The sequence below is a fragment of the Anser brachyrhynchus genome, assembly GCF_964034855.1.
Source record: "Anser brachyrhynchus genome assembly, chromosome: 4".
Classification (NCBI taxonomy): Eukaryota; Metazoa; Chordata; class Aves; order Anseriformes; family Anatidae; genus Anser; species Anser brachyrhynchus.
In genome coordinates, this window is record NC_137698.1 from 66,128,328 (window position 1) to 66,142,333 (window position 14,006).

The following is a 14,006-nucleotide window of genomic DNA, read 5'->3' on the forward strand; positions in this document are numbered from 1 at the left end:
TTTTTGCCTTTCCTGGGTGCTAAATGAGCTAGAGGAGTATTCCCATGAGATCCTGAGCCAATCCAAGGTGTTACAGAGCTGGAGAGGGGTAGAGATGAGAGTAAGAGCAAGACTTTACCTTCACAAGCTGCTGAGGTGTTATCTAGGTTCACCTAAGTTCATGGAGCCATTCTGTCCCTGAACCTTCCTCCCTCATATCCAACAATCTCACAACAAAAGAAACAGTAAAAGAAAAATGCTCTTTCCCTTTTTGTAGAGACTACAGTACCATCCACCAGCACACTTTCTCTCCTGTGCACCTTGCTCACCTGTTGGAAATGTAAAAACACTGCAGAAGTCACGGGTTCAGTCTCTGCTACTCAGAATGAATCAGAAGAGTCATCTTTGCATTTATTTGGAGCTGTGAGAAGGCAGGAAAGCTTTTAGAGCTGTTAACTTTCTCTGCTTCGTGTGAAAAGTGATGGGTGAGGATTTTCTCTTGCACAAGTTGGGTATCAAAGCATCAGCAAAGAGCCTGACAGATATGGTTAGACACTTGTAAATGTTGCTGTTTTCTCTAAAAGCATTGATTTCATTTTTTTTCCTCTTAATTTTGTGAATAATTATATCTTTAAGTGAAATGCTAAAAGTACTCTTCAACTGCAGTGTTCAAATTAGAAAAGCTTTGTTTTCAGTCAAGATGTTCATTTAAGCCCGTATGATTTCTGGCTTTAAGGCTGTATCCCAGACTTAAATGTGGATTTACATAAGCCATTTTAGATAATGACCAAAACAAGGGGAAAAAAAGGCATGGGGACTGTGGCACCATGTTTGGTGACAAGTTTTCATTATAGAATCATCTAGGTTGGAAAAGACCTTCAAGATCAAGTCTAACCATCAACCTGACCTATCAAGTCCCACCACGAAACCTTGTCATATCCACCCATCTCTTCAATACCTCCAGGGATGGGGACTCCGCTGCTTTCCTGGGCAGCCCGTTCCAGTGCTTGACCACTGTCTCCATGAAGAAATTCTTCCAAATATCCTGTCTAAACCTCCTCTGATGCAACTTAAGGCCACTTCCTCACTCCCTATCACCTGGCACCTGAGAAAAGATTACCAGGAGGTTAAATCATACTTTAACCTCACTGCAAGAAGACAAAATCACCTTCAGGCAAGTCACTTGCTGAGCACCAAAACCAAGGAAATTTAGTGGTTCCTGTAAGACATGCCTTATGCTGTGCTGGTTTTCATGGCAATGAGTGTATGAGATGTGATGAAAGCTGTTTCCCTATCTGGGATGTTTATATAGTCTTGCTCCCATGTGGATCCTGTTACATTTAATCAGATATGAGGGCTCACTCTAGCCTTTCCCTTACTAGAAGTACTTAAAGACTTCTCACTTCTTCCTAAGGTCAATTTAAAGAAATATATAGGAAAATGTTATCTTTAAAGCCTCTATTCCTATTTGAAATCTGATTGGAATAGGCTGAGAAATTGCTAGGGAGCAATTCACTTGCATGCAGCATGACCGCATGAAAACGGTATCCAGAAAAAAATGCAGTCAATTGATATTGTAAAAATGCACTAGTTGTTCTGATTAAGATACCTATCTTGCAATTCTAAGCATTGTGTGGGTCAGCTCCCATAGCCTTTGCTTAATCCCACTTCATGGGGCCTTTCTGCCCCTAAGTCTTTCTCAGCCTGAAATTTTCCATGCTTATTTCCCTATTTACTAAATGGTTACACTGAACACGATGTATTTGAACCTGAACAGTTCTCCAGAAACCTTGGTGGTTTCTCTGCGTTCCTCCTTTCCAGCTGACTCATCCAGGCAAGTAAAATACCTGCCACACATAGGCAACAAAAACATTGAAACAGTGAATCTGGAAGGAGTGAGACCAACAGCCTGGTGAGACAAGCTATTTCCATCTACTTCTGCAGTTTTAGTTCTCAAAACCATTGACTTGAAATGCTGAAGTGAATTCAGCTTCTTAACATTCAGGGGTCTTGAAACCCTCTGTCTCATACTCTTCAGATGACTGCAGCACGAAATACAGTGTGCGCCTTAATTGAGCTAAGGAAACTTTTGTGTCTCGCCCATGCGTGATTTTATCATTACAAATTTACTGCTCAAACCTTCTACACCACTAGTGACTGTGGGTGCTGTCAAAGGTTTTATTGTACCAGCAGCCTTTGGAAACTCATAGGTATTCAGGCTGTCGTACTCCTGTGTAGCAAGCATTGCAAAATGTGCTTTGAGATGCAGCTGACTTTTAACAGACGTATGCTATCAACAATTGCCCACAAGTATGTGTGGGGGTATCCCCCTTCAATCTGCTCTGGCAGCATGGATCAGGAACACAAGCAGGAAAAAAAAAAAAAAAAAAAAGGTTTCTTATATTGCCCCTCGTACAAGTTGCAAGCAATACACTTGTGTCACGGAGTGCTGGGCACCAGTTTGCAATATTGGACCTTCCACCCTGGAGCAGTCTGGCAAACTACAAAGCAAAATGTTAAATACTAAAATATATCCAGAAAACATTACAGATACTACCTTTTGCTTATTCCTCACACTTGGGTAATTTAGAAGTACTAGAGTCCTATAGCATATGATTTTTGCTCATTGGAATGTTTCCTTTTTGAATGGTGCATTTCTATACATCTGTATGTTATTTGGGAGTGTTGCAGAAACTGTCCATTCACAGGTTACATATTTTTCTATTATTTTCTGTTTCTGGCGGTAGGGGAGTTAGAGGCTTTGGGGCTTTCTTCAGCAGAGACTGAAGTTATCCAAGTAATGCACCATGTCTTAACTTCAAATCAAACTAATAAAATACATTTTATGATATAAATAAACCTGGAAAAAAATTCAAAGCCAATAAAATCAGCAGTAAATTACCTGAAAAGTTTCAGCTACATCTTCCTACCTTACAGACTTATTATCTCAGATTTTCACAGCTGCTTTCATACGTTGTTGTCAGTGTGAATAATGGCTGCATGTCTGAGATTACCAGAAGAATGTGGATTTACAGAGAGGTCCACTGGATTTTCAAAATGTGTGAGTCATCCATATCTATTAATTAATGTTGTGTGGGAGTACTATTTGGAGTCAGAGGAGAGCTAGTGGATGTCCTGATAGCAACCATACAGGTAAAGCAAAAATATTCCGTAGGGCCAAATTTGTTCCTGAGGTAGATACAATATATCAGGGATAAATTTGGAGTTGGATTTTCAAAATTGTTCAACGCTGGCCTTATTTGTGTTCGTAATAAGCAATGCTCTGAAATGAAACAGTGCTTAGCAGGTCATCGCTTTTGGTGTGCAGTCAAGGAACTGTTTAGGTTTTTAAAAATCAAACTCTTTTCCTATGGAGGGTTTGACTGCCTGTCTATAGAGTCTCTCTGGTGATGTCTCTACCTGCCCTTTTGATCTCAGAGAAATATCACAACTTCTGCTGTTTCTGATAAGCAAGAACTGAGAGCAGACACGAGGCTTGGAGGCGCTCAAATAAAGGCTCCCCTGTGCTGATGAGTTTTCAGCTTGTGCTAGCAGCACCACAGCTGAGGGGATTAAGCACTGAGCTGCAAGTGGGTATTCAGGTTTTAGTTCTGCTCTGGCATTAAATGTAGATGCACAATTAGCTGTAAAACCTCAGATCAGGAAAGATGTTCCTGTCTCCAGCCACTTTTTTCTTCTCTGTGCTCTCCAACCTGCTACTACTTTTTCTTCCAGCAAATCTGCTAATGTAATCATTTATTTGACTATTTTAGTCAAAAATAAACAAAATTCAAATTTCTCTAAACAAACACAAGGACAAGAATTCGATTCTGTACAGTGGTTAAGTAATGCAGAGGGTTTTATGAGGACAGCACTCTATGAGTGAGGGCGGGTGGGGTAGCTTGGCCATAGAGCAAACCAACAAGGCATTCTGAATGCAGTATCGGTATTCAGACAGCGGTATGTAAAATTGATTTGAATAATTTTGATTCAAACTTTGATTGAATAATTGCACTAAATATAAGTATTAAAACTATTGAGGTGTATTATGTGAATAAAGGTAGAAAATCAGTTACACTGCTGTAACACTTTTAGACTTCATACCAGAAAATTGCCAGCCCAGCATGGTCAGGCTTTAAGCAGCACTTCACCTTGTATGATAGAAGTTAGCAGTTTGATAGACTGTAGCTCTAAGTCAGAAAGTTGTCCATTATAATTTAGACCTTTTTAGCACATGAGAAAGTAAATTCTAGGAGGTAAATTGATAGTTTGCCAAAGTCCACGTGTAGTTTCAGGGAGAGAGAAGTTTTCTTCCATTTAGCTCTTAAAAAGTCTTCTTCTGTAAACAGAATATCACTTGTCATCACTATAGTCTGATTTCTGTTTTCTGTTTAAACTGCGACCTGGAAGAATTAATGACCTTCCCTGTTTTTATTTTTCTGAGGAGAAAAAAAGAAATATCTTACCACAGTGTTAATATTTTACTGTACCTTCTCAGTCTAAGGCTTTTGGAATATTATTTTAAAAATCGAGTTCACTTTTTATACAGCTCAGCCTGTCGTCCACTAAACCCAAGTCAGCAAAGCACATGCATGTGGCTAAACTATAACCATGTTATATGCATCAAGTCATCCACACATTTTAAAACTGGAAATCTCTAAGCTTTTTGCTGCTTATCCTGTGCTAGGCAATGCAAATGTTTATACTGTATACATTGTATGTGTGTGTATATATTTACTTATATTCCTAGAGAGCAATATGTGGAAGCAGAATGATACCTGACAGCATGGTATTTCTCTGAACCTCAGTTAATGACACTGGAATTGCTTTTCCTATCTATGAAATCTCAGGCACTACATTAAAGCTTACATTACTGAGGTATGATTTGCTACATGGCAGAGTGCATTTCTTTGCAGCCCCTAAAGCACACCACATACATCTGATTCCTCTTACTGACATGTAGGGTCTCTGCTAAGATGCAATTTGGCTACGGAGAGCTCTAACCAACCAACTGGATGACTAATGTCAGTGCTTTCAGTCTTGAGAAATGTTTTAGACGTGCATCTGAACTTGGTCATCAAAAAACAAATAAACAAAAAAAAAAAAAGAAAAAAAAATGAGGCCAAACCATTATGGCTTTATTTTAAAATCTATTTTCAGTCTGTCATATTAATAACATTGACACAGGGCATTTTGTGGGAATTTACAGCCAGCTCTTCTGGCAACATTTACTTATGCATGGACAATTAGCTCCTTACACCTAATCAATCTTCAGGAATCACTTGCAATTTATTGCTTAAATATACTGTAAACAAGGAGATGTATTAGTATGTAGCAAAAGCCACTTGAAGACAGGTCTGGTGCATTTGTGCATTCATCTCACCGCACTTCCCCTCTCACCATTTTTGCAAAGTTTCAAGGCAGCCCATGGAAGTCAGAAATGCTTCAGAATAACAGCTCTGTAAGCTTCTTAATCAACACTCGGTAGTCTCCCGTGTAGTGACAGGCAAGTACACCACTCTTTGATTAGGTTCTTGCTAAGCAAGTGAACCTCAAATCTGTTCATCAGACAAAAAACTTCACATTGTGCTATTTGGGATTTGTATCAGAGCCACTCCAAGCCTTTCATTTTATGTTTTAGCCTGATGAATTTTCTTTATGATTGAACCAGTATGCTCCATCGAAAATGATAACAGCTTTTCTCTGTGCCAACCATTATAAGTGATGGGCCACTAATTGACTATTTTACCAGGATAGCCTTTTCAAACTCACCATTGGACACCAAATTAAAATGGCCTGAATTTCAGAGACCTAGAGCACTTACCATTTAACCATGGAGTTCAGTGATACCTACGAATACTCAGCAGATTTTTAAAAACCCTACTTAAAAGCATTTTATTCTATATACAAAATGATCTTTCATAGCAAGAAAAAAGTTAAAATGGGGTTCAGTGCGTTTGCACTTACAGCTATACTCTCTTTTATTTCAGGCTTATGAAACATATCAGTTGATACTGATAACCTTCCAAAAATTGGGTACGGTATTACCAGCCAGTTAAAGAAAATTTCAGTTTTGTAATTTTTTTTTAAACCCGTCTTTTGGGAAATATGTATACAATAAGAAATCCATCCTCTATATCATTTACAATGTAGATCATCTGACTGCTGTGACAATTGCAATGGGTAGTTGTATCTATGAGCTGATTTGTCAGAAATTACTCTTTTTCACAAAATTATTTGGAGCTGCAAATATGGCAAAACCCCCAGAACAGGAGTATGGGCATCACAGGAAGCTGCTGTTTCTGAGATGGATGTAGACTCACTAGGTTTGCTTTCACATTCGCGGTTTTCTTAGCCATTCTCTAGTATGGTTTTATTCTAAAGTGAAATAACCATTTATTTACTTCCGTGGAATCATCTGCTTAGTATAGAGAGAGTCTACAATGATATGGTACTAATAGAAGGACACAGTGAAAAAAAAAAAAATCACAGGATAAAGCTCTAGAGGAGGGTTTATTTTAATTTAATATTTGGGGGGAAAAAAAAAAAAGAAAAAAGGCACCATTAACTAGAAATACATATTAGGGACAGCCATGGAAGGCACTGAAACACATTTAATGCAACAAAAGCGTGTGTTCACTTCATTATTTTTCAAGAAGCAAAGCAGATAGACAGTGAAAATATGAAAGTATATTACTAAGAGAAAATAACAGAGTGAAAGTTGAAAAGGAAAAATAAATCTGTGGTTTTTTAGCTCATTGTGTTGCTGAAGTTAAGTGTCCATTTGTTCATTACCATACAAGCCAAGTAAACAGTCCTGATTATATTGCTTGCCTTGTTAAAATTAGCACAGATGTCCTACCTTGGAATGGCAATAGTTTTGAAGTGCTCTGTTTTTATAGTTACTGAAGCCTTTTATGAAAGGTGGCTGGTCACACTCCTACCACACATGAAGAGAATTCCCTGCCTAGGCCAAAAGATTGTGTGGCTTCTCAGATCTGGTTTTCAAAAGTCCCCAGTACTTTCATTGACAGGTTTCCCATGTGTCTGAGCAGAGGTGAAGAGCCATGCAGTTTATGGTGATTACTGAGAGGAACAGGCTGTAATGACCCCATTGAGACTTCTAGCTTTAGACACCTTCATCACCCCACTAAGTGAGGCTTAGCACGAAAATGGTCACTTGACCTTCATTAGCATTAATCAGGATGATTCACATTGTCAGTCCTCAGAAGTCTCTAGTCCAATCTCCTGCTCAAAGCAGGGTGAGCAATGAGGCTGGGCCAGGTTTCTGCTGTTGAAGATGCTCTTTTGGGCAGGTCTAGTAAAGCAGTTCTCTGTTACATCAAAGATACCCAGAGAGCCATGAAGATCCATAAGACCTACTGATTACTTCGCTTCTCCACTTGTCTTGAATTCTTTCTTGCTGCTAGACTGGCTATTACTTGATTTAGATTCATTAATTATAAGCTGTGCTTCCACCATGCACCATTCTACTGCCTCCTCTCTGACTGTATGTGGTAATAACTACAAGCCTCAACCAAAACAATCTGCAGGATCAGAACAATGTTAATACTACATATTCTTCCCCCCCCCCAAAAACCCTTTGTTCAATAGAACTTTCTTGGAGAAAAAGATCTGAAACTCTTGTTCTTACAAGCATTCTTTCACTGTTGTTCCTACAAATGAACTTTTGCAGGCAGTATCCTTTCATTTAGATAGATGTATGGGGGTAAAAGACATAAGTATTCTTTTCATCCAGAAACTGAAGTTATGATATGAGAAGATGCGTGCAGAAAGGGTGCACGCAGCAAAGCTGTTGCCCTTGGTCCTATCTGGTGAGCTCAACTGGTATGTTCCTTGTAAAGAACCTAAGAACCTACCCACATCAGGCTTCAGGCTGCAGGTTGGCTGTCCAAGCAGAGACAGAGATCAAATTCAAGTTTTAAAAGATTACAAATAGACTATTTCAATGATAATCTTACAGAAAATCAATGTAGAATTTTAACTTTCAGATTTTTTTTACTAGCTTTTATCCACCATCCAGTTTATGCTCAGAATTGGTTCTTAGAGGAGAAAACAAACAAACAAACAAAAAAAACTGACATTTATTTCTGTATTTCACAGCTACAGCTCTTCAGGTCTAGTCTAACATATATCACTTGGAGGATCTGCTGTCTTTCTGAACTGAGCAAGGATCCTAAAGCAGGCAAACTACCGAATTCTTCTGTACAGGCTAGAGGCCTTCATTTGGACCTAATGTCTCAGATCCAAAAGGTTTTTAGACTCATTAAGCACAAGCTTAGTGTGAGATCTGTATTCAGCTTTGCTAAACTAGGGAAAGGTCTTTTGATTTCAGTAGGGTTGCGATTTCTCCCTGAGAATAAACTTGTGTGTAGGAAACCACAAATCATATTTCACTTTCCAGCAGTCTCTCCTTGTCTTGCAAAGCACGTGCTTACAGGAGTTCCTCTGGAGCTGGCTGAATGCAAAGAGTCAGTCCAGCTGGACCCCAAATACTGCTAACACAGGGAAAAGTGGATATCTGCTTTAAGAAGCAGGAGCCCAGCTGCCCATTTTCTGACCTTAGGATGCTGTTATCAGCTTAAGGTGTGAAAACAGAGTTTCAAAATGCTGGGGCTAGTGGGTAAAAGAAAGCATTTTCTGCTGATCTGCTTAATGTGGAATCGGTGCTGAAGCTTTTGGAACAAGCAAATAAAATAAAAGTGGATCTCAGTCACTGAATTAGCAAAACAGCTGCACTGTTCTGGCAATGTCATAGGTTACATCAATAAAGTACTCTCATCTCTACCTCACAGAAATCAGATAGTGATCCTTCACATTATTACAATGCTAAAGCTATAAAAGAAAGAATGAAACCAATATTATACCTATTTAGCTGAGTAAAAAAGTCCACAAAGGTTATTTTCTTTAATGAGATATTATGCGTCATCTAGGCACTGCTGGCAAAAGCCATTCCAAATGTGGCAAAAAATAATAAATAAAAAAAATCCTTCTCTAAAAGGTGCCTATGGTGATATTCAAAATACTACTTTAGTGCCTAATGTGGAGTTTAGGAAGAATTGAGGTGCACTGATCCACTAAAGTAAAATAAGAAAACCTGTCTGCCCTCTTAGCATCTATCTATATAATAAACCACATACATAAATAAGTTGTGCCTATACAGAGCCTTAGAAGAATGCAAACGATCTGAAGTATATCTGAATATATAACATGCCAGGTTAAGCTACCTGGAGGTGAGACAGAGTTAACTCAGAAAGACAACTTTTACGGTTTTGTTGGCTCATGCCATACTGGGTCACAAATCAACTTTACATATAGCTGAGATTCAATCTTTAACTATTATCTAGCTGTTCATATTATAGCAAAAAAAGAAGTGTTTACTTAGGTACCTGCACTTCTCCTACCACACCTATTTAGAGACGGTCCTACCAGGTAAAGAATATAGGACCATTTCCATTCACTCATTGCTTTTTATTCTTTAGATTTGGGTTTTGTCACAATAAATTCACGGATGCCAAAATCCTCTATTGGGTTTGTCTCTTCAGGACTCTGAACTCAGCTCTGGAGTTGTATATTTTTAGGTTGCCATCTGTAATGATGCATGTACTGCAAAAACTCCTCTGGAGGGAAAGCCTTTCCTTTAATTAAAGGTGCTTTTCTAGGTGCCATACATAGTCAAATCCCAAACTGCCAGTCAGAACTAAGTGTGACCAGACTACATTATTCATTGCAGTATGCACATTAGATAGTGATGAGATGGTAATCAGGTGGTAATGTGGTACATTGGACTCAGTATCATGGCCAGAAAAGGCTCACATGGTAATTGCAATCTAGCATGATGTTACAGTTGGTGATAGTGTTGTTCAGAGAATCCCCACGGAAAGTGTTGTTTTCACAAAGTGTACTGAGATTCTGCTGTGAAATAATTAGAAAAGCATGACTAACTTTTCATTTCATTTCATATCCTGTCTTATTTATATATGGTATTCTGAAAGAACTGCAGCAGCATTATTTAGTATGTCTTCATTGCTGAAATTAACCAACTGGATCTTTGTTTTGAAAGGATCAAATTTTCCCCCTAGGAAAGTTATTTTTATGGAATCCATTACTTTATTGATAAGGTATTTATTTCCAGTCATGACAGAGTTTCTCATGGTATTAAATCAGTGTCAGGATTTGTATTTAATTATCATTTTCCTGTGTTAAATATCTTTAAAAGCCTTCTGATTAATTCTACCCAAATGTAGAATTGAGGCTGAGGCTGAGATCTACCATGTTCAGTATCTCCATCAATCTCACAAAGAATGACCTCGCATGCAAATATTTGTCCCAGAAAATGTATACATTACCCTAAACATTCCAAGTCACACTTCAGTTTAGAAATTCGCCTGCTGTAACTTATTTTTATTCACAAAACATTAAATCTAAAAGGACCAGACAGGAAACAACATGAAATTGAAAAATTCTGGCCAGTGCAGGTTCCCTAGAAGCATATAATGCAGATGATAAAATACGGGGTTCGATTTGAGAGCCGGGCATAAAGGTAATCTGGGATCCAGCTCTGACCCACCTTGATTACCCTCCTGGCTCCAGCTCTGCTCAGCACTAGGTGAAACATGGCAAGAATCATGGAATAACCCACAGCTCAAGCAGTGTGTGTGGCTGGTCAAAACCTGCTGTGTGTGTATACAGAGAGATAGAGACCTTGCTTTGGTGGAGTGCCATTTGAGAGTATTGCATTGTAGAAGAACCCAGCCAGAGTCAACCCTTCCCTGCCTTCTAACCTTTCAGCAAAGCAACAAACACACAAAGCCCAGCACACTGCCTGTTGTACAAACCACTCATTGCCAGTGAACCAAGGCACTAAAACTGTGTCCTGAAAATGTTGTGTTTGCGAAAGTCTTTAATTCTATTTTATTGTATCCTTGTTCATTATTCAAATACAAAAGTGAATGATACATACTCTAACCTTAACATAATGTTTTTTGTTTGGTCTGATTTGATTTATTATTTTAGCTCCAGAAGTGTTCCAGGCCTTTATGGATGGAGGCCCAGGATACTCATACCCTGTTGACTGGTGGTCACTAGGAATTACAGCATACGAATTGCTGAGGGGCTGGGTAAGAATGATAGATTTTGTTGTTATTTAGTGCATTGCCTGACAGAAGGCCAAATGTTTACAGTGCCCCTGAGCATACCCTTAGTGATAAAATGTGAGTGACCAAGGCTGAGTCTGTGCTCAGGAATGCAGTCCTGAGCTCTTCCCAGCTGAAAACATTTTCAGGAAAGTTTCACCGCACACTCATTTATGTTATAAAGTTTGCCTAAAGTGGACGCAGGCTTTCAGTGTGTGCTCAGGAAGAGCCAAATGTTTTAATGGCTACTCAAAGTGCTGAATTGGAAATAATGACATTTTTTTCCATAATGGTTTACTTCAGGCTTTACTATATCTTTGATTGTCTTGGCTAATACCTTAAAAGAGCTAATATAATATCCTAAGATGCTTGGCCCAACTACAGAAAATGCTTATCTGCCAGTACAACCATTAGTTATCTAATCAATTATGTGAATAAGCTTAATGAAAAATCTTCCTGAGCATGGTCAAATATCACAGAAGATAATGGAAAATTCTTTTCCATTTTGGTTCAAAGGGCTTAATTTGGTTGCTTAAATATTTACTATCCCCTATGGAAAACAGTAATTTAGATACCATTTAAGGATAATGACATATAGTTAAAGTAATTGTTTGTTGTTGTTGTTGTTGTTGTTGATGTTGTTTTATGTTGTTTTTGTTTATAACAGTCTTAATTCCTACTTTGGCTACTTTGGCAAAAAGATTTCATTGCACTGCGGTATGCTGTCTTTAAGGGAGGATTCTTTATTATTATATGGCACTAGCACAGTACTTCTATCCTGTCCTGATAAGCACTTTGCAATGTAAAACAGTTCATCCCACAAGGATCTCACAGTTTCATATGGGATGACAAATAAAGGAAACTAGGAATAAAGAACAATTATTATTCCCATCTTTAGAGAGAAAACTAAGTTTCATTGTTACGTCAATCCAGAAGCTATATTTTTCAAAGATCTAGATCTTTGCCAAACTTTTTTCTTTCCATAGGAATGGCAAAAGTCACACTCCTGATACAAAGATCTCTCCCATGCCAAATATCAGTTCCTGCTCTCAAACTCTAGGTGTATTAAAAACATATTAAAAAAAAAAAAAAAAAAAAAGTCTTTGTATTTTTTCTTTATCATCATTCTCCAAAAAATTACTGGGTGTTTACCTGACATTCTTCCCAAGATGGAAAATTTTAACCTCAAGAGCAAAGTTCTGGCAATGATAATCAAAACACATTCTGAACCCCAGCCACAGAGGGAAGTACTGGATGGACATATAATACATTGAAAGAATATCCAGCTGGTTTTATATCAGTCCTTTCACCAATGAGTGTCTCCAAGAAAGGGGCACAATGTGTGATCATGTAAGGATAGCAGAACTCCCAAGACTAATCACAAAAGCTACACAGTCACTTCAATAAATGAAAAAACATCTAGAAAGGTATCCATTTGCCAAGATCAGTACAGTTGTCTCTGAATGTCTGTCTGGCTAGAGACAAGGCAAAGCTGAGACTGAACCAAAATGTTCTGTTAAAATGAAAACATTGCCATCTGTCCATGCTCTAGTCAACCAAGCCAGCTGCTTGTTTTCTTCTGAAGAGCAGCCATTGCCCACTGAACAAGGCAGAGGGTGACTTGGCAGCACACACCTTTGTATAGACTAGGAAAAGGTGTATTTTTCCTGAATTGTATTTCTAATTTTTTTTTTAGTCTAGTTAAGACCTAAACTGACAGGGGTGATGACAAGGGAAGTAGTGGTGGGTTGTGGAACTGTGCTTAACCTGAGGCATATCACCGTCTGCAAAAACCATGAGCTCCAAAGCTCCATCTGCAGCAGCAGCACTGTGCAGATGGCTGCAAAGAGACAGCTCACGCGTGCGAGGCTCCAAATTAAAATAGCAGGCCAGCAGCCCCCTCCTCTGCCATGCAGCCCACCCATCCCTGTTACGGCAGCCCTGGGGAAAGAGGAGAATGTGGCAATGGGCAGAGCCACCTGGAGATATGGCTCTCTCCATTTGGAGCACAGCGTATCCTTGTGTACTGGGAGAGAAGGAAGGAAAGGTGAAAGACAGCAAGGAGGGAAGGAAGCAAGGAAGGAAGGAGCAAGCAAGCAAGCAAGCAAAAAAATAATGAGGTTCTTTAAATCATTTTACACCTCTGAGCTGTGGATAGCATATGAAGTTACCTGCCTGAGTTCAAGAGGAGCTAAGCAAAGATGAGTTGCTTTTTGTTGATCTGATTTTTTTTTATTTGCCTCTGATGTTATTGATAGAAGAGTTGTCAGAGGAGTCTCTGGTCAAAGGCATTGCAGCACATTGCTGGAAATGAGGCTGGAGGTTCCAGCTACAGTTGCAACTGGTGCTAAGCAGTCTGGTTCTTTTTTCTTGTTTTCTTTTTTCTTTCTTTTTTCTTCTTTTTTTGATAATTCACAATAGTATGAGCATTTCACACATCACATGCACATTTCTCTCCTTAGCCAGTTGCTAGTAAAAGAAATAATAACCCAAAAACCAAACAAATAAACAAACAAAAAAGTAAAGCTTGGCATCAAATTTTTCTTTTTCCCCAAGTCCATGATGCATACCTTAACACTTGTTAGTCTGTTCCCATGTCATTGACAATGACTGAATATAACATGTCTTCAGTGGAGACTAAGTGAAATAAGGATGAAGGAAAAAATCAGTAGGTGGGTTTCTTAGATTTGGACTTGGTTCCATACTTATTCAAAGTTAAACATGTACATGAATCTTCTCAAGATAAAAATATTTGCTGGCTCTTTATGAGGAGTTGTTATAATTCATTATCAGATTACATAACTAATCCCTAGAAATGTGTCAATAACCTGTAGAAAAAGTCGAGGTGATTCAGTTCTCATTGAAGGCAAT

General features: G+C 38.6%; 1 protein-coding gene across 7 annotated transcripts in view; it reads left to right on the top strand.

Annotated features, from left to right (window-relative positions):
• The window catches only part of STK32B (serine/threonine kinase 32B), a 175,434-nt gene that overhangs the window by 132,259 nt on the left and 29,169 nt on the right, over window positions 1-14,006 (top strand). For all 7 annotated transcript variants that reach the window (XM_080590340.1, XM_080590336.1, XM_080590334.1 and 4 more), the window contains exon 7: window positions 11,017-11,120. In XM_080590340.1, coding sequence (XP_080446466.1) covers window positions 11,017-11,120 — 104 coding nt within the window. The remainder of the gene's footprint in view (window positions 1-11,016; window positions 11,121-14,006) is intronic.